Below are 18966 nucleotides of genomic sequence, written 5' to 3'. Positions count from 1 at the left end.
CTCTCTACGTCCACGTCACCTAGAGACGACGCCCGTATCTCGTCGGTCATGCAACGCGAACGTAATCGTGTGCACCACGTGACCCCCTCAAGGGGGCGAGATAATAGAGTTAAGCTGATATGGTGATTGATTAGCTTAGCCCAGAGGAGCCTTGCGCCATCCGCACACCACTTTCCGACTTTCGCCGTACCACCAAGGCTGACGACAGCGGAGAATCTGTCGCAATCTGATCGCCTTTCGACAAGGACTTGGCTATCGTGTCCTGCTGAGCTCTCCTCATTGCGCCCATCCAGCGGCTCCGTTTCAAAGGGTCCGAGCGCGCACCCGCCGCCGGGTGCTGTACGCGTACGCTCTATCTCGGAAATCTGATCGCGCCACTTTCCCCTCTCTCCCGCCCTGCACTCCTCCTCCTCCATCATCATGGCATTTGTTCATCATCAGCCGCGTCGAGCGCGCAACATGCTCTCGTCGGCTGCCCCCACGACGTCTGTCTCGTCGGCGGTGGCGGCGGGGCACCAGCGACAGGGCAGGGACGCCCAGTCGCGCCAGCCCGTGGAGCAGGACTGGAGCATCGTCTTTCCCGGGCGATCTCAGAGCGTCGACGGTGTCCAGTCGAAGAACGACGAAGCTGCAGGCGCGACCTCATATGCGACAGCTGACGAGCAACGGGACGCCAACCAAGCAGCAGCTGGCCCTCTCTTTCCGTTTCATGATGGTACTGGCCGCTTCACGCGGCCCAACAGCCCCAGCTACGGTGCCGACGTCGAAGACGAAGAAGAGAGGGAAGGAGACAGGAGCGAAGACGACGAGGACGTTGGAGAGGAAGGAGGGTCATCTGCTGCACCCATAAGCCCTCTGGAAGTAGCCTTTGAGGATGACGAAGAGGAAGAGGGAACAGTCGATATGGACCTCGAGATCGACGCTACTTCTTCCCTCTTTCTCTCGGGGTCTGAAGAAGGTGGAGCCAGCGAGATGGCTTCGCGTCGGCGCAGCCGGCGAGCATCGTCTCTGGCCTCGTCCAACTGGTCACACCTCCGCGCATCCAGAGCGAGATCCCCACCTCTTCCAGTCGTCTTTACATCTGGATCTGAAGGGGAGGAGGAAGAGGACCAAGAAGAAGAAGAGGCGATGTATGCATCTGCTCGAGAGAGGGTCGCCGTTGCAGAGGAGTGGGCCTTTGAAGAGGCGCTGGCCTCGGCTCACTCGGCCACTTCGGCTGGACTCGCACCTCGAAGCAGACCGAGAATGTCGGGACCCAGTTCACCCTTGGCGATGAGGGGGCGGGCAGGGACAAGCAACAGGGAGGAAGTCAGGGTGCCCAAGAGAAGGCATCGTCGGGCGGGCGAGAGCGACAAGGGAAGCAAGCGCAGCAATACGACAGCAAACACACGAGAGACGCGAAGAAGTGCCAGCGTTCTAGGCGAGGCATCCGCTCGACGTCGTGGTGGAAGTGGCGTCGAGAGCTCCACCAATAGGAGTCAAAGCCGCCGGACCGCTCGTCGCGCGTCTACGGCAGCACCGGCAAGCATCATCGACGCAGCAGCCCCGCAGAGGAGAGGGACGAGGACGCAAAGGCTCGTCAATATCATCCTGCGAAAGGTCTTTGATGTCGACGATGCCGATGTCCTCGACGCTCTTCTTCGCGATGAGGGTCCCCTTGCAACTCGCCATCCCCTCGAGCACCCTGCGCAGCATACTCGAATTCGCTTCGGGCTTGACGGCGGAGGCGAAGAAATTGACGAGAGGAACCGCAGCAGGCGACGGAGGGAGAAGCAGGCACAGGGCGAAATCTCAGAGGAGGAAGAGATTGACGCCGATGCCGGAAAGGCTCTCGTTGCCCTCTCCAGGCGACAAGTGCTTGAAGAAAGCAGCATTACTTATGCACCTCCAGACGAGGGCGGCGTGGCTCTCACACCGACACACGATCGTGATGCGTGGAGGTGGCAGAGTCAAGCCAGGGTCCCACTGCCGCCGTCTCGCCTCATGGCGGAACCCTCGCTGCTCGAGGCGCTCCATTCAACATTCTTTGCAGGATTGAGGCACGTTCCTGCCACGACGATGCCTCTCGTCGTGGGCTTTGCGGCCGCATTGGGCGGTGCGGGAGCAGCCTCCCCCGCTAGGCTGTTGGGCGTCCTCGCGGCCAAATTTGGAAGAGGAGCTGAGGGCATGATGGGCAAGATGATGGGCCAGGACGAGGACGACGGACTGCAACAGCAGCAGCAGCAGCATGGGCGGCCGGATAGGGATGAGGAAGGCGAGGAGGCGCACTCTGTCTCTGCACGGAGCACGTCCAAGCACTCGTCAGTGGGGTCCAGCAGCGGCAGCGGAGACACGCTCAAGAGCAGCAGGTACAGCGGACAACAGCACCCTGTCGTAGTCGAGAGGCAGAGGAGGAAAAGAAGCGAGAGCCTCGTCGCATCATAGTAGTCTCACTGTTCAATTCTTGTTCTTCTTTCGCTTTCACCACTCTCTCTGCAACAATGCATCAGATGACAACATTTTGCAAATCCCAACCTAGCAACGGTAGAGAGTGCACCGTTTCAACTCATCTCACAACCTTCTTTCTCACTATGTGAAACTTGGTTGACGAGAGTGCATGTGAAACCTGCTTCGGACGAAAGTGAATGACGAGGCACTCCCGGAATACAGATCTATCATTCAGGAGGAGTGTCGAGGGCCTCATCAGCGCTTGATTTGCACGTGACTCCATCCTCGGTCCTGCAGAGAGAACTGGACTGCTTTCCCAATTGGCTTCTAAAACTCAGCTTGGGCCACAATCTGCTAAAATATGCACAATGGCAAAGAGAGACAGATCTTTTCCCACCAAGTGCAATTACTACCACCTCTTGCTATCAGGCAGCAGGAGTAAGCACCTTCACCACACTCTCAGATCACCCTTGTCCCATCCATCCCAGCATTATCACTGTCGTGCTGTGAGTATCCCACTTCGTGCGTTGCTGTCGCCGCCGTTGATTGATTCTGCCAGTGCATAGCCCGGCGCTCACACTAAACCTCTCAGCGCACAGCAGGTCTCAGCACCCGTTGGAGGATAAAAAGGTTGTGTGTGTCCTTTGACGCGTCCACGTCGCGCAGCTTTATTTATTTTTTTCCCAAGTGTCAAGAAGTGTTGGTCTGTGAGGGCTTCGGACAAGTGACGAGTTTCCGACGAGGGCGACATCATCCGCCGATGGGGAAGCCGACGGCGCAGCAAAAGGCTCGCGGACTGGGCCTCAGGCCGAAGGAGGAAGAGGATGACGAGCTGTGGGGAACCGGTGACGAAATGGAGACCTCGGACTCTGACGACGACTATGACGACAAGGCTGCAGTCAAGACGAATAGGGAAGAGTTCGCATTCACGCCAAAGAAGAGAGCGAAAGCGAAGCGGTGAGCTGATAGGAGCGAAGAAATGGGGAGTTGTCTTAAGACTGACAATTGTTGCACATTGGCAGCTCAGCGCCACTTCAGTTCGGTCAAGTTCTCAAAGCGCCGAGAGCTGTCTCGATGTCTTGCGAGGCGCTAGAGAAGCAAATTACCAGCAATCTTATCGACTTGGAGCCCGAATACCAGCGTGGAGTCGTCTGGTCATCGGACAAGCAGTCGGCTATCATTGATACCATCTTCCGTCACTACTTTGTCCCGCCTGTGCTCTTCTCGGTCCACAATGAGATCAACGAAGACGGCGAGATGGAAGAGATTCGCATCTGCGTCGATGGAAAGCAGGTGAGCTGAGCAACTTGTCTCTTGCATTGCGGCTTTAGCTGATGCTTTATCTTCTCAGCGCCTCTCTTCTATCTGGAACTTCATGAACAATAAAATCCCGCTGAGGGAGCCAAACACAAATCGAGCCTTCTATTTCAAGCCAGATCCGTGAGCTGAGTCTGGGCCACAGTTCCACGACAATTTGCTGACATATCCCTAATTCGACCCAGCTCGAAGTCCAATGTCATGTCGGAGAGCGCAAGGAACCGATTCTCGCGCGAGCAGATCAACATCATCGAGTTCTCCGACTTGACGGAAGAGCAAGAGCGTGACATGTTCCAGAGAGTCCAGCTCGGTGTGTCGCTTTCTCCTGCAGAAAAGGTAGGTCCTCGGCCCGTCCCCTCGCTCTGCTCTTCGCACTAAATTTGAAGCAACGTCGCAGCTCTCGGCTCGCCTGGGACCTTGGCCTGACTTTTTCCGCGAGCTCTCGAAACGATACGTCAATGGCGAGAAGCTCACTCTTCGCCATGTCCTGAAGATGGCGCGAGGCAAAGATTACAGCTACATGGCAGCAATATCGGCCATCCTCCTGCACCACGACAAGCCTCGGTTCCTGCCGTCAAGCAATGCCATTCAAAAATTTGTCGACGTGAGTGCAAATCCGTCAAATTTCTTCCTCGCTACGAAGACAGCACATTGTCCTTGGCTTACAATTGTGACTATCAGGACCGGTCTGGTGTTGAGCCAACGGCCGAAGAGCGCAAGAGAGTAATCAACGTCATGAATGTCTTTACCCGTGTCGCCAACAACGACGCCTGCAACGAACCGATCTTGCCCGAATGGATTTCAGGACGAAACGTGGCCAAGCCCTTGTCACCAGTCGAATTCGTCTATGTTCCGCTCCTGCTGAGCTACTTTATGGATCGACCTGACGAGAAGCTGGCGGGCCTGATTCAGGGGCTCAAGGAGGCGGTCAGAACTGTACACAAGGATGTCATGATCAACACCAAGTGCGTCGCGACCATTCGAGACTACATTGACGGTTGTCGCCAGAGATACGGCGGCAACGCATCGGGCCAGCTTCCGCCAAACGAGGGCTCCAACGGTAGCGACGAGGGCCCTTTGCGTAAACGCAGCAGGGCGGCGATGGAGGACGACGAAGGGGAGGCGTAGGACCCTTCCCCCTCTCCTATCATAACCCAAACATCTCAATTTGCCTTCTGAACTTGTCTTACTACTATCTTTTCAGTCTTCTCTGCCACAAATCTATAATTTCTTGGCTATGCTAACGCACCCGAGGGGCGAGAGGGACAGACAGTCAGTGCTGCCGAATGGTAGGATTCATGACTGTAGATTACAAAGACGGTCACTTGCGCAGATCGGTAATCTTCAGCGGCGAGTCTGCTAAGAGAATGTGGCCTTCGACGGCATCGGTGTAGATGGCCTTGACGGTTTCCCCGGTCCGCTCGTCAATATGCGGATGGAAGAGCTCGGGCCGCTTGCACGTCAAGATTGTCTTGAGACCAAACGGCGATGTGAGCCGAAAGACGCCAAAGCTGGGCCGGTCGTTTGGCGCGCAGACGATGGCAATGGCCTCGGGCAGCATGGCCTGGTAGGAAGCGTGGGTATGCAGGTCGAGCGAGCTCATGAAGCACGACTGGCTTGGGTGGGTGTGTGCCCAGCCAAATGTCGTGAGGTTGTGCGACTCCTGAAAGGACCAGATCGAGGCCTCGTCGACGGTGTCGCACGAATCCGATGTGGCCGTCTGCTGCGGGATCAGAAGATTGGTGACCTGGAGCAGCTGGCCGTCAATGGTTCCCATGAGCAGTCCACACGTCTCGAGGTTCAGCCTCGTATTTGGCTCGGCAATCGCGACAAAGTGCGAGATGAGGCTGGAAGGGACGACCAGTGTCCGAAGCGGCTCGCCGCCCTCCGTTACGGCTTGGCCTTGCATATACGACGACGAGACGGTGCTGTGGTCCTTTCCAGATCCCCTATCCTCGTTGAAAAGCGAAAGGGCATCGCTTTCGACGACTGTCGATGCTGGTCTGGCTTGCTGCAGCGACGTCTTTGCCATCGAAGTTGCCAGTGACTCCACAGAGGAGTTCGCAGGCATAGGAAATGCCGGTCCCTGACCTGGCTTGGGACCCGGCAATGGCCTGGGTGGAACAGCGGGACTTGGGACGGGCATGGCGATCGACTGCGCTCTGTCTGGCGCCGGTCGTCCCCACATTGAATCACGCAGCCTCGTCGTGGCCGCGGGCGCAGCATCCGGCAGGACTTGAAAGTATCTGGAGGTTCGCTCGCTCCTCGGTGCAAAACCCTGCGCAACCTGGTGCTTATCCATGCGAATGCTTGCGGCCGGTCTCAGTGTTGGATAGCTGACGCTGCTGACATTAGATCCTGTCCGGCCGTGCGACTTTTGGAACCGCTCCAGCGGGCTCGAGGTGAAGGGCGACCTCATCAAGTTGCTGCTGTGCGAGGCTGCTGTCTCGACCGGCCCTGGATTGGGTTTTCGTCTCGACGCTGAGCCATAGCCAAGAATGTCCCTGACATCGAGTCCTCCTCCGAGGCCACTGCTCCTGTCTGGCTTGACGTAGTCCACACCGCTAGCGTCCCTGGAAGACGAGGTGGACGAGCTTCTTGAGGGCTGGGGAAGCGCTCTCCCGCTTCTTTCCACTTCCTTCCTGTTCGTCTTTTGCTGCTGCTGCTGATTTAGCGACGGCTGCTCCATTGAGAACGTCGACGGGGCCGGCTTCGCTACGGCGGGCCTCTTCGCCGTCTTCCTGTCCTCTGCCTCTTTGTTTGTCACGCCCCACCGCTCTCCACGCTCAACGATGGCCACCTTGCACTTTTGGAGCTCGTCAAGGTACTTGTCGCCGTCCTTGAGGACCAGCCGTCTCTTCTCGGATTCCATTCTCTTCCAGCCTGGGTGCTTCTGCGGCAGAACATCGATGACGAGCCGGACAGCCTTGACGAGGCTGATAAAGGCCTCGTTTAGATTCTCACCCCCCGGCGATGGACGCCGGAGGAGCGTTGCACCATGTCTGGCCAGCGCATCAGCTCCTGCCAGGTACCGCTCGATGGGAATGGAAGTGTCAATGAGAAGAGCCGAAGCGTGGGAGCCACTTGTCGCAATGTCGCTCAGCTCCGACAGTGTCAGCGGCGGAGCTGCATGCAGCGACGAGGCCGAGGACGAGGCGGACGAGGCGGACGATGCCCTGGACAAGAGCGACGTCGATGACGCAGAGCTCTGGCCAGGCCGGAAGACGGAGGGTATGGAGGGTGCCTGCGTTTGTCGCGACATCTCTTCTTCGTGCAGTCAAGGGTGGGGTGTGGTCAATTGACAGTCGTATTCACCCGCGCCCCTTTTAGACTGCACCGCGCGCCACAACTCGCTCTGAGCCTGCTCCTTGTTGGAGTGGAGGGATTTAGTTCGCCAAGCACGCGGACGAAGAAAGTCGAAGATGAGAGAGAGCGCATGCATACGTCAGTCATGTAAGATACCCACTCTCATCCTCAGGATCGACGACCAATCAGAGGACCATCTCGTAGTCTTGTGGCTCAGGACGACACAGTCCAAAGGAGGCAGAGGCAGGTTGAGGGAGTCAGCCAGCTATGTCGACCAGCGACACAAGTGCCTCGAGCTCAATCTCGACGCTCCTATCGTCTCCCTCGGCACGAACGGGCGCTCTAGCCCTCCTGGGAAGCGCTGCCCTGGTTCTCTCCTTTCGTTCTTTGTCCCGAAACGACGGGAAAGGAAGCAGCAATAGACGAGGTCGCGAGGATGAGCAAGACGCCGAGCAGGAGGAGCGGCGAACCAAGCGAGATGAGGCTATGCCTGCGTTGCGGCAGAGATCCAGCAGTGCCATGTCCGAAATGGGCTCGGGGAAGAATTCGGTGGCCATCTTCTGGGACGTCGACAACTGCACACCGCCCACTGGCTCATCGGGATACACCGTCGCTCAAGCCATCAGAAGAGCTGCCCAATCAACGACGCAGGGCAAGTCGACGAGCTCCATCGTCAGCTTCAAGGCCTACCTCGAGCTCTCGACCGAAGGAGCAATGACACCGGCTGCTCAAGTCAACCTCCGAAGCGAGCTGCAGGGCAGTGGCGTCAGCCTCATAGATACGCCCAAGTCTGGAAGAAAGGACGTTGCGGACAAGATGATGATTACCGACCTGCTCTCCTTTGCCATTGACAAGCGTCCTCCTGCCCTGATCGTGCTCCTCTCCGGCGACCGCGACTTTGCCTATCCGCTGGGCGTCCTTCGCAACCGCGGCTACGAGGTCCTACTCATCACGCCGCCCGTCGGTGCCGCGCCTATCCTCGAAGCAAGCGCAAACCACGTGATGCGATGGAGGCAGGACGTCCTCGGCGTCGACAGAGATGGACAAGGTAGATTGTATGACCGACCCAAGACCAGTAAAGGGGTGCGAGTAGACGGTCCAGAGGCGAGCATCGCCTCGCCCTCCAAGGGGCCAAAGCCCATCCAACAGCCATCCCAGTCACAATCGCAAGTGCCGCAGAAGAGTGCCCCCGCCTCAGTCCTCAAAGGCCCAGGCGCGCCTCCATCGGTTCCCGAGGTCTTCCAGCCTCTGGTCACGCTACTGGAGAAGCTCAGAAAGCAGGGTAACCCCAGGCCGTTGCGCTCAGCGTGTGCTCCACTACTTCTCAAGACCGACAAGACCGTCTACGAGCGAGCAGGAGCCAATCGCTGGGCAGACTACGTAGCCGTGGCAGAGGTGAGTACTCGATATCTCGATCAAGGTTCGACTCCTTCTCATGTTTGACTCCTTTCTCAGGCCGCGGGAATCGTGGTTCTTGGAGACAATCGGGTGCCAGGATCGGAATGGATTGCACTGAGGAGCATTGACGATTCAAAGACCGTATCCAAAAAGCCAAACATCAGCAACATCACGACTGCTGCTCCGCCAACCGTCACCAGCAGTGCCGCACCCACCTCATCAACGCCGTCTTCGCAGACGCATCTCGCCGACGTGAACTTGCAAATCTTCTTTCCTCTCATCGAAGTGTGCAAGGCCCTTAGAGGTAGTAGCACTAATGGCGGCTTTCCCATCGCCTCGCAGGTCGCCGCGCAGCTTGAAGGTCTACACTCTTCTCGAACCAAGGAACTTGGTATCGAGCAGGGCGTGTACTGGCAGGCCAAAGTGAAGAACTTTGCCCAGTACCTCGATCTCGCCGAAAGGGCGGGTGTGGCTCGTCTCCGGGACTACACTGCCCCGGGTGGCGGGCCCACCCAACAGACCGTGCAGATCCATCCAAAATCGGAACGGCTTTACACAAGCACCATCGTATCGCCAGCCACGCCTGGCGTCGGTAATGGCAGCAGCAATAGCAACATCAAAGAAAACGACAAGCCGTCCACTTCAACGAAAGCGGAAGGGGCTTTCTTGTACGCTCACCAACCATCGGGCGAACGCATTAACGTCGACTACTTTCCGTTGGCCAATTTGCTGATCTCGCAGCGCCGAGAGGGCAAGTTGACGTCGACGGAAGGCTTTGTCGGAGGGATCATGGCGAAGAACTTTAGGTCTTCGCAATTTTGCAACACCAAAGAGGCGTTCGCGAAGTATTTGGCCAGGGCGCAGAAGGACGACATTGTGCAGGTCGTCGAGGGACCCCTTGGCCAGCGCCTTGTTATTTTGAGCGAGTGGCTGCGGGATCCGGCTGAGAAGAGCAGCACGAATGGTTCGGCGCCTGCAATGACTCGATCGACGTCTTCTTCCAAGGACGACCTGACAAACGGCAAGAAGAGCAGCTCACGGGATCCCGCGGCTGCTGCGGCTGCAGGAACGAGTACAAAGGAAGGAGAAGCAGGCCAGGATGATGAGTCGAATTGGGTCGACGAAGACTCTGGCAACAGCACCGACAGCATGGTTCAGGCGCAGGATGAACAAGAAACAAAGTCGGTCGAAGAGAATGATGCAGAGCCCATGGAAGAGGGTGTCACTAGCCCACTGGCACCCTTGCCCTCAGTCGAGGTGAAGCCAGCCACAAAGGAGGACCGCGCTCGCTTCAAGCCTCTTGTCGAGACGCTCGTCCATCTCCGAAGAGAGATGAACGCGCAGGACCCGTCGAAGAAGCGCGTAGAGTGCATTGCGCCCCTCCGATCCCGCGTGAGCGCGGAAATGGTCAGGCTCAACTCTCCGTCGTCGCAACAGCAACCCGGCGCGTGGTACCAGTCGTACGGCGTCGGCGGTTTCGAAGAGTATGCGCAACAGGCCCAAGAAAAGGGCTTTGTTGTTTCGCTCGATGGCACCAAGAAGCGCATTAGGCTGAGTAGAAAGTACGAGAGCATGTTCTTCTCCCACGAAATCGAGGAAGCGGCGGAGGGCAAAGAGTAGCTGGCAGCCTCGATAGAAGAACACACTATCGAGAGGCTTGCCGTAAACATGGAAGAAAAAGGGGGAGGTAACAAGAGGCACATAGCCAAAAGGGCTCAACAAAAAATGTCCCTATTTCGCTAAGGATAATGTCCATTTATCATTGTTGCCTCTTGTACAACACAGAGACAGAAAATGCAAGAGATTGTGGGCGTGTCTTCGCTGAAAAGTAAGATGATGGTATGCGGGATGCACGAAAGAAACGATGTAATGACACAACAACAGCAGTGAGAAAAGAGCATGGCTCAGCGTTCATCTCGAGAGCCAGACGAGGTTGGCCGACGAGAAAGCGAGCACGATGAAAGAGACAAAGGTGATGATGCTGATGGAAGGAGACGTGCCGAAGACGGACCACGCCGCATCCCGCTCGGCAGGATTGAAGGGAACGGGCAAGGGCGTCGACCCGTTTGAAATGGCGGGAATATCGACAATGTCGCTGCTGGCGCTGATGAGGGCCTTGAAGGTGCTTGTCGCTCCTCCTGCTCCCTGAACAGAGATGGCTGATTGCACGTAGCCCGGAGAGGGGGTCGTCGTTGCATTCAAAAAGAGGTAGTCATTTGACGAAACAAGCGAGGCCGGCGTCGGTACCGGAATTAGCGAATTTGGTAACGTCGTCGCAATTGGTGTGGCGGCCTGTACAAAGGCAGAGACCGAGGCGGCGTCCTGCGGAGCAAAGATCTGCGAGGGCGAAGTTGCATCTGCAGGCGCCCTGAGCGGGTAGAGGCCAATCTTGGGAGATTCCTTGCCCTCGATTCCAAGTGAAAAGATGGTGTACTGAGCGCGGAGAAACGCTTGACCAAGCACCCAGTCGATGCCATCAGTCGAGCCTTGTACAGCAGCTGGCCAGGCTAGGCACAGGTACGGGTTTCCAGAGGCCGGACCGATGATGTAGTCAGTCGGAAGGAGCGTCAAGTTGCGCCCACCAAAGCTGAAGAACATCCGTTGAGTTGCAGTGCAAGGTACGGCCCAGCGTCCATCCCCGACGTAGCGCGATGTATCGATCTGGTCAAAGAGGGCCGAGACTGCGTCAAAGGGCCCAACGATCCCCTGTGTTCCTGAGTCGAGAAGAGCCAGCGGCTGCGAGCCGACCTGTGAATAGGTGGGTTTGGGATTTACGCTCTGCCCGCCCACTCCTACAGCACTGAGTCGCAAAGCCCAGTAGACGTATTGACCCAGCGTTGCCGCATCGACATTGGACGAGGCGTTGGACGCCAGGGCCGAGTTGCCTGACGGGAATGGCTCAACGTCGTGCCACTGAACTAGGCCTCTTTGCTCGTCGGTGGACAGGATCGACGAATCGACTGCGCCCACCGTCATTCGTCCACCTGTGTCCGTGAAAGAGAGAGAAAAGAGCGGGTATGAGTTGTTGCTCGAAGATAAAAGTGTCGAGAGCAAGGGCGTCGATCTCCCATCGATGGTCGCTTCGCTGTAGTTCATAAGACTTCTTGCGATCGCGCTTCCTCTCGTAAAGCCTAGCCCGAGGATGCCAGAGATGCCCTGGGCAGACAGCGTGATGTTGGTGTCATTGACGAGTCCAAAGATTTGCTGGCTGGCTCCGAGATTGGCCAAAGTCATGTTGTCGACGCCCAGTATGCCCGTTGCTTGGGAATCGTCATCATAAGTGACGGTAAAAGGTACAGTCGTTGTGTTTCCGTCGGTAGTTGCAGTCGTGGCGAGGACCCTCGACAACCTCCTCTTCTCCAGCTCGATTGAGGCCAGCATCTTTGTCGCATTAGTACCAGTCCCCCCAGAGCTCTGTACACCTTCGGAGGAGTTGACATTGAGGCCGCTGGATGAGACCTGGAGGTCATGGTAGGAGGAGCTCTTTGTCTCGTCGAACTTGATGACGCGGCTGTCCTTGCACACAGTCGTCTGACAGCGAGCCGAGACAAGCCAGAGGTCGGACGACCCCGTGTCGAGCTGCACAAAGACGAGCTGGGGCTCGGCCTCGGAAGAAATATTCATGGGCGCATTGTATGCGTCTCCAAGAAAGCCCAGGCTCTGAAGCTTGTCCTGCGCATTCGCAAGGCTGGCATTTGGCCGGCCACTGCTGTCTTGCCGCCGCAGCCATCTCGCCTTGTCTTGCGTCCTGGAAACGGTACTGTGCGCATCGTCGTTGTGCCGCCGCCTCGGCGGGACAAGGTCGACGTGGGCTCCTCCCGCCAAGCCCCTCCTTCCAGCCTCATAAAAATAAGCCGGCGCTGCTGCTTCTGATGCTGCTGCTGCTGCTGCTGCTGTTGAAGGTGCGACACAAAGCGCTGCTGCTACCACTACCGCCGCCGCCGACAAGACGACAGCGAACCACCCTCGGTGCTGCATCTCTCCTTGCCTTTCCTTATCCTATGGCGAGCCCCCTTCGTCGGACCATTCGTCAGAAATAGAGTCTACGTCGCGTCGGCTGACCTCGGCCGGCGCCTTTTCTTAAATTTTTCCTCTCCTTTTTCAAAAAGGAGCGGGGCAGGGGCCGAAAGGGAGCGTCGAAGGGCCTGTCCTTGCCGTCAGGTTCACGATCCAGTCGGGCGGGAAGGAGGCCAGCGTGACAAGGAGCGTACGAAGTTGGAATGCCTGATTGAGCCAAGGGAAAACAGAACTGGCGTGCCGCAGAGAGCGGAAGAATGGGGTGGGGAAACAAACGGGTCAGGACGATCGGAGGTACCGTGTGGATACTCAATAATGATGCATTAGCCTAAATGACACAGCCATGCTCAGGCGTGGCTTCCCCCTTCGCGTGGATCTTTTGTTCGAGGCTGCCGAAGATTTGAAAATTCACACATTTCTTCCCTTGGTGCGAGGATAGATCTGTTGAGACTCATCTCGGTTTGGATCTAGAACTAGAGCTACAACCGACCAGAGAGGGAATGAGAGAAAGGGAGATTCGTCGTCTTGTGTAATTTTACATAATTCTACAATACACGGCACAGTGGTGAAATTTGGAAAGGGGAGAGCACAGGGGGTAACTCATTGGCTTTGGGGGATACTGGACACTGTCACAGACCGATTTTCGTGAAGAGCCGATGGCACTCTTGTGCCGTAGGTCTTCTTCTCGGGTCCGTTGAGAGCATTCTTTCGAGCAGGTCTCTGGCTTCGTCTGGAAGCCTTCCTCCGCCAGGCAGGATAAGGGCTGTCGAGCCGTCCCGATACGGTGTACGGTCTTCTTCTTCCTCTTCATCATCTCCTTCTTCTTCTTCCGTCTCCTGGCCCTCGCTGCCCGCCTGTCGTGATAGCTGCTGCTGCTGATGTGTAGCGGCTAAAGCCTGTGTAACGGCCAGACGAAGACCCGCTGATGTCTTGGGCGACGACACGGGTGAACCAAAGGCTGACGAGGTGGTCGAATCGTCACTCTTCTCTCGCCGATGTCCAGAATGAGCACTAAGACTCGCGTCACGGCCACCCATCGCATCTTGCTGCTGTTGCTGCTGCTGCTTCTGTTGTTGTTGTAGCTGCTGTTGTGATGTATTCGTAGGATCTGGTGACGAGCTTTCTTCGCTCTCAGCACCGCCATAAGACGTCGTCCTTCTTAGCACTGTAGGCCTCGCTACAGCTGTAGCGCGCAACGAACGGGGCGCATGAGGCTGAAGCGTACTAGCGTGACTCTTTCCCAGCGATGATGCACGGTGATGGCCGAGATTGTGCGGGGCCGAAGAGGTCTGTTCCTTCTTCGAGCCCGGCGGCACAAGAAGACCCACAGGTGTCGATGGCTCGAGGAGTGTATCGATGGCCTCTGCGCTCGTCTGCCGCCCCCCAGAAGCTGACCGGAGCAGGCCGCTTGCCACACTCGAAACGCTCTCGCAGCTGGGCTCGCGCCGAAGGGCAGGCTGAGCAAATGGCTGGTACTTGGAGCTCTCGTCACTAGCGCCACTTGCATGCCTCTTGGTGCTGTTCTTCTTGCGCAGACTCCCACTTCGGCTGACAGGCTGTGACCCAGCATTTGAGCTGACGTTTCCCCAGCCTTCTGCAACACTCTGCCTCGCGATGCGGTCATTCTCCTCTGACTCAAAGAACATTCGCTTGCGGTAGAGCAGGTCAATCATGCTTCGCGCCCTCGAGAAAGCCTCTTTGCCGGTGGCCAGAGTGTAGAGGATGGCGCCCAGACTCCAGACATCGACACCAAAGCTGAAGCCAGTCTCGCGGTTGGCTGCGCCGCGCATGAGTTCAGGTGCGCTGTATGCGGGCGTGCCCAGGCCGAGGCCGTCGGTGAGGGGGATCGACGGATGGGGGAAAAGAGCAGAGTTGAAGTCACACAACTTGACGTCGAGGTCGGTCGTGAGCTGGGGACATGGTCATAGTCAGTCACGAGCTCTGTGCCTGAACACGCCAACCATGCTCACCAGAATGTTCTCGGGCTTGAGGTCCGCGTGGACGCAGCCCTTTCCGTGGAGCCAGGCCACTGTCTCGGAGAGCTGGACGGCCCACTTCTTCCACTGGAACCAGTCGACAAGCAGGGGGTTCTTCCTTGCAAAAGAGCTGAGGCTATATGGGAGCAACTCCAGCAAGATCAACAAGCGGGGCGGGTCGGTGTGATTTTCAGAGGGGCGGAGGCTGACATTGAAGTCGGAGGAATGCAGCTCGCTGCCGTCAGGCGAGGCTACGAGGACGACGGGCGGCTGCATTGCGTGCACTGCTCGTTGCGTGGCTCGGTCCAGCGGCTGGCTAGCCAGTCTTCGGTGAGAAACGGGGTCTTCGCGTTCCCGCGGCACAACGGGAGGCGCAACATCAACGTGAGACTGGGTGTCGCTCGACGACCGCAAGTGGCTTGCAAGAGTCGAAGGCAGGCCCTTGCCAAGGCTCCTTCCATCGTCTTTGTCGCTGTTGGGCGATGGTGCTGCCAGGACAACCTCGTCCCTGACACTGATGAGCTTGATGATGTGCGGGTGAGCACCAAGCCGCCGGAGGGCAAAGGCCTCGTCCAGGCCGAGCAGCTGGCTCTGTCGATCGGCGTGGAGCCTCTTTACGGCGCACAGCTGCCACTCGCCCTGGCTCTTGATACGATAGGAGCCAAGGTAGACGTTGCAGTGCCTTCCTTCGCCGAGCAGGTACGACTTGGCAGGACAGAGACGAAAGTCGATCTCTGAATTGCTCTGTCTGATTCTCGCCCGCTCTCGCTCCCTCTCTTCGGTGCTCGATCGACCGTATGCTGGCCGTTCGTCGGACGACATGTATGCGGCGTTGGGCGCCACGCGCAGCTGGTGGGATTGCATCGCAGCCGAGGCCGAGGCAGGCGAGGGCGAAAGCGAGCCACTGCCAAAGAAGCTCGAGTTCTTGCTCGGCGTCACCTTGCTGGGCGTCGTGGCCATCGTGGCAGATGTTGCCGTGGAGATCGGCGACGGCGGTATTCTCCGTGGAGCGGGGGCCATCTGAGGGCTTGGCGCGGAGAAGATGTCGTTCCTCGAGCTTGGCGATTTGAGCAAAGAAGAGCTTGGCCCGAGATCCGTGCGCGGCTCGACGTCGGGCGGGGTCGAGGGAGGCGACGAGTCACTGTGTCCGGCCCAAAAGGGCGAAGGCGGCGAGCCTGAAGTTGAAGAACGAAAGTCTCCGTGGTGCGTCTGCGTCTGTGCCTGCGTCTGCGTCTGCGTTTGTCTCTGCGCCTGAGCCACCTGCTGCTGCTTTATTGACGACGGCGACGACGGCGAGGAAGACGACGTCTTGATTGGCCACAGCGACCAATTAGACGTTCGCCTCGCGTCTGTCGGCGCCGTGGGGCCGCTGGATGCCGCCGGTAGCGATGACGGCGGCGGAGGCGGCGAGGGTGAACTGGCAGTAGCTGCCTTCGTCGCCATGTCTACTCAAGTGCCTTCACTGGTGTCGTTGGGAGCCTACGAAGCTGACGAATACTGAGGTTTTCGACTCTGGAACGAGATTATAGGCATCTACCTTGGGAGCGGAGTCTTTTTGACGTGTCTGGGCGTATCTAATACTGTCCTGCGCCTCCTGCCAGACTCCGCTAGTGCGATGGGCGCGTGTCTTGGAGTCTTTGCCCCTGTGCTTGTGCCCAGGCAGCCCAGCCCAAGTCCACGATGCGCCCACAAAGCGGCGGCGCTGATGGAGTGGATGGATGGATGGAGGGAGGGGAGGGGAGGGGCGTTCTCTGGCCGATCGCCGAGATGGACAGATCTCGACCACTAATTGTACCAGTACGTGCAGCAGCCTCACCAGCCCAAGCCGGGCTAAGCAGTGGTGCTTGACAAGTAAGTGCGCGTGCGCCTCGAATCTCTAATCTACGGCCTCCACGTGCGCACCTTCCTAGCGGCTCCTCAATTCACGGCAACAGGCAACGCTCACGACGATCTGACCGACGCATCATCGCAAGCCGGCAAGACCGGCATCTTGGGCGAAAACTCCGCTCGTCCACACATCGAAGCCTTCGTAGCCATAGTACTCCTATTACACTCCTGGCAGCGCAAAGGGCTTCTGTGTGCAGACAACTTTCCGGGTACTAATACTGCCTCGCACCTCTGTGTGGCTTGAGGCCCCGGATGCGGGTCCTGAACAGCGGGCTGTGCCTCGATTCGATATCGCAACGCGTGAAGTCATAGCGCGACCAAATGACCTGCGTCATTGGGCAGCTACGAAGCTGTATTGCTCGGGCTAGAATCTGCGTGAATCCGTAATAAAATCTTGATATGTGCTTTCGAATTCGAATATATCAAATGGTAGGAGGTTTTTTTTTCTCTCTCTCTCTCTCTTTTATCGATTCTTCTTGATACACACCCCTGGGTTAGCGGCTCTGATCCTTGGCAGTATTGTATCTGTGAAGTAGTGGGTGGGGACTTGAAATTTGGTGGAGACATTGCTTCACCCTCTTGGACACCCTCGTCATTCACACCTCTGCCCTCTACCACCTCCATCCAGCTTCTTCTCCCTCCCTTTCGTCTTCTTCTGCTACGTACGTACGAACGCGCGCGCCCTCTACTCCTCGCCCGTCCATACCCTTTGCTTTGACCCCGTGCATACCCCGGCGTCAACGATTCGCGTGCGGATAGCAGCAGCGCGACCCGCCGATCCCACCACCTCGTCTCTACGATAGCAAGCAAGCGAAACCTGCCCATCATGGTGTCAGTCTTTTGCGTCGGTCTCGGTGAGTGGGCGCTTTTGTGATGGCTTGGCTGTGATACAGACTTGCACAGTTCTGACATCTTGGCGGCCCTTGCCTCCCTTTGTTCAGGTGAATTCTTCACCTTTAGCGCCATGGTCCTCATGATCTTGTCCAACATCGGACAGTTGACAGAGAACATGGTGTCGCGGTCCTTTCGCTACGTCTCGATCAACACGCAGGACTTTGAACAGTCGATCCGCTCCATTGCCAATCAGAATAACATCGCCGTCAATGGCATCTTCGCCAGCGACCAGAACTCTCCCGAGCTTGCGGGCAATGGCCTTAAGTACAACGTGAGCATTCCCTTCTCCTCCTTTTTTCTCCTCTGCCCTCTTGCTGTTGTACTTGCGCTAACTTCAATTCTCCTACAGTATGAGTGGGGTGTGTGTCTTCCGAGTGTCCAGCCATGTATGCGGTGACTGACTTCTGATCCCCTATTGCTTTTGCTGCGTTACATCAGGCCTTTACAGTGAGTTTGCTAGCTCTATTTCGCAAAGAGGTTGCAGTTGATGCTGACTGCCGTCCAACAGACTTCTGCGCTGGTCAGTCTCAAGGTTCGAGCACGCGTTCGTGCTCAGACAAGAGCTTCGTCTACGAGTTCGACCCGATCAAGGTGCTGCAGCAGGATATTAACCAGCAGCTCCAGCCCTACGTCAGCCAGGCACTTCCTGCTACCACGCTGAGGGATTCGAGCTACCTTGGCTCCTTTACCAAGGCCGCCAACATCCTGGCCTTTATCGGAACCGTCGTCGTGGGGCTCAGCTTCCTCGTGGCCTTCTTGGCCCACCGTTTCGCCTTTTTGCTCGCTGCGCTGCTCGCCCTCCTGGCGGCTGGCTGCCTCGCTGTTGCCGCAGCCATCTGGACGGCCATTGTCTACAAGGTCCGCAAGAGCGTTGCTGATCTTGGCAGCAACCCAGGTGTGGACATCGAGTACGGCAACATCATCTGGATGACGTGGGCTTCGTTTGGCGCCGCTGCCCTGAGCGTCATTCCCCTGCTTATCGCCTGCGTCAGCGGACGCCGCTCCAAGTACTGATCTCTTGAGCTACTCTCACGTGGTCTCTAACCTCAGTTACAACGCATATATCCCCCTTAGCTTCACCCTAACCACAGCCGCTATCGGCTCCTAACGCACTCTTCCTCTTCCCCGTAGGCCTGCGACGTTTTTTCCGTCTTTATTGCTTCGCTTCGTCTTTTTTCCCCCCTTTATTTTTTTCTCCCTTTGTTTGTCTCACTGGATCTACTACTACTGTGAAAACTGTCTCGTCGCAAAAGGACCCCATTCGCTATATATATGGTTAATCCACTGTTGGTTCGCGCTTGCCTGTGCGGCCCTGCGCCCCCGAAGGTTTCGCAAAGTCGAAGTCGGCAAGAAGATCCATGGCAGCTCCATCCGGCGCCGCCGAGGATCGAAATTTGTGGCTTCGAACGGTTAGCTGCCGGTCGACAGCTCTTGGCCCCGGTCTGTCTTCAACTGTACTGTGCAAACGGTGCCTAGCGTGGGCGCACTATCTCGCCTTGTGCAAAAGACTATACACTGGACACTACTACACTACTTAGCTGCGTGATGCAACGAAAGGGCCACACTAGTGATTCCGCTAGGAATTATGTTAAGGAAAATGAAAAATTGATCCAGTCTATCGCAAAGCATCCCCTCCTTCTCTCTCTCTCTCTCTTTCTCACTCACACGCTCACACGCAAACAGACACATTCCTCCAAGCAATCACCAACCAACGGGCGTGGTCGAGTTCCTTGTCCGTTCTTTC

The 18966-nt window shown here is 57.2% G+C and overlaps 7 protein-coding genes across 7 annotated transcripts; 4 read left to right on the top strand and 3 right to left on the bottom strand.

Annotated features, from left to right (window-relative positions):
- Positions 1 to 420: 420 nt before the first annotated feature.
- On the top strand, positions 421 to 2424 carry FA10DRAFT_260641 (hypothetical protein; the record flags this gene model as incomplete). The annotated part of the gene is made up of 1 exon (XM_025520032.1): positions 421 to 2424. The coding sequence occupies one exon, from the start codon at positions 421 to 423 to the stop codon at positions 2422 to 2424; it is 2004 nt and encodes a 667-aa protein (XP_025378087.1).
- A 739-nt stretch (positions 2425 to 3163) lies between these two features.
- On the top strand, positions 3164 to 4969 carry FA10DRAFT_126307 (hypothetical protein). Its single transcript, XM_025517956.1, has 6 exons — positions 3164 to 3384; positions 3455 to 3720; positions 3779 to 3867; positions 3930 to 4080; positions 4142 to 4348; positions 4426 to 4969. The coding sequence occupies exons 1-6, from the start codon at positions 3252 to 3254 to the stop codon at positions 4870 to 4872; spliced, it is 1293 nt and encodes a 430-aa protein (XP_025378086.1). The 5' UTR covers positions 3164 to 3251; the 3' UTR covers positions 4873 to 4969.
- On the bottom strand, positions 4955 to 7096 carry FA10DRAFT_267316 (hypothetical protein). The gene has a single exon (XM_025521861.1). The coding sequence runs from the start codon at positions 7004 to 7006 to the stop codon at positions 5066 to 5068; it is 1941 nt and encodes a 646-aa protein (XP_025378085.1). The 5' UTR covers positions 7007 to 7096; the 3' UTR covers positions 4955 to 5065.
- A 94-nt stretch (positions 7097 to 7190) lies between these two features.
- FA10DRAFT_267315 (hypothetical protein) lies at positions 7191 to 10271 on the top strand. Its single transcript, XM_025521860.1, has 2 exons — positions 7191 to 8445; positions 8506 to 10271. Exons 1-2 carry the CDS (start codon positions 7318 to 7320, stop codon positions 10066 to 10068), a joined length of 2691 nt encoding a protein of 896 aa, XP_025378084.1. The 5' UTR covers positions 7191 to 7317; the 3' UTR covers positions 10069 to 10271.
- Positions 10172 to 12731, bottom strand: FA10DRAFT_267314 (acid protease). Its single transcript, XM_025521859.1, has one exon. The coding sequence runs from the start codon at positions 12424 to 12426 to the stop codon at positions 10360 to 10362; it is 2067 nt and encodes a 688-aa protein (XP_025378083.1). The 5' UTR covers positions 12427 to 12731; the 3' UTR covers positions 10172 to 10359.
- Positions 12732 to 12999: 268 nt separating this feature from the next.
- Positions 13000 to 16002, bottom strand: FA10DRAFT_126205 (kinase-like protein). The gene is made up of 2 exons (XM_025517955.1): positions 14436 to 16002; positions 13000 to 14375 (listed from the first exon to the last, which is right to left on the bottom strand). Exons 1-2 carry the CDS (start codon positions 15882 to 15884, stop codon positions 13095 to 13097), a joined length of 2730 nt encoding a protein of 909 aa, XP_025378082.1. The 5' UTR covers positions 15885 to 16002; the 3' UTR covers positions 13000 to 13094.
- Positions 16003 to 17016: 1014 nt separating this feature from the next.
- Positions 17017 to 18402, top strand: FA10DRAFT_267312 (hypothetical protein). Its single transcript, XM_025521858.1, has 5 exons — positions 17017 to 17182; positions 17270 to 17493; positions 17572 to 17581; positions 17661 to 17669; positions 17731 to 18402. Exons 1-5 carry the CDS (start codon positions 17155 to 17157, stop codon positions 18234 to 18236), a joined length of 777 nt encoding a protein of 258 aa, XP_025378081.1. The 5' UTR covers positions 17017 to 17154; the 3' UTR covers positions 18237 to 18402.
- The last annotated feature ends 564 nt before the right edge of the window (positions 18403 to 18966 follow it).

Source organism: Acaromyces ingoldii (assembly GCF_003144295.1).
Source record: "Acaromyces ingoldii strain MCA 4198 unplaced genomic scaffold FA10scaffold_3, whole genome shotgun sequence".
NCBI classification, from domain to species: domain Eukaryota; kingdom Fungi; phylum Basidiomycota; class Exobasidiomycetes; order Exobasidiales; family Cryptobasidiaceae; genus Acaromyces; species Acaromyces ingoldii.
The sequence above is the reverse complement of the archived record's forward strand: the minus strand, read 5'-3'. Positions and strand labels throughout refer to the sequence as shown.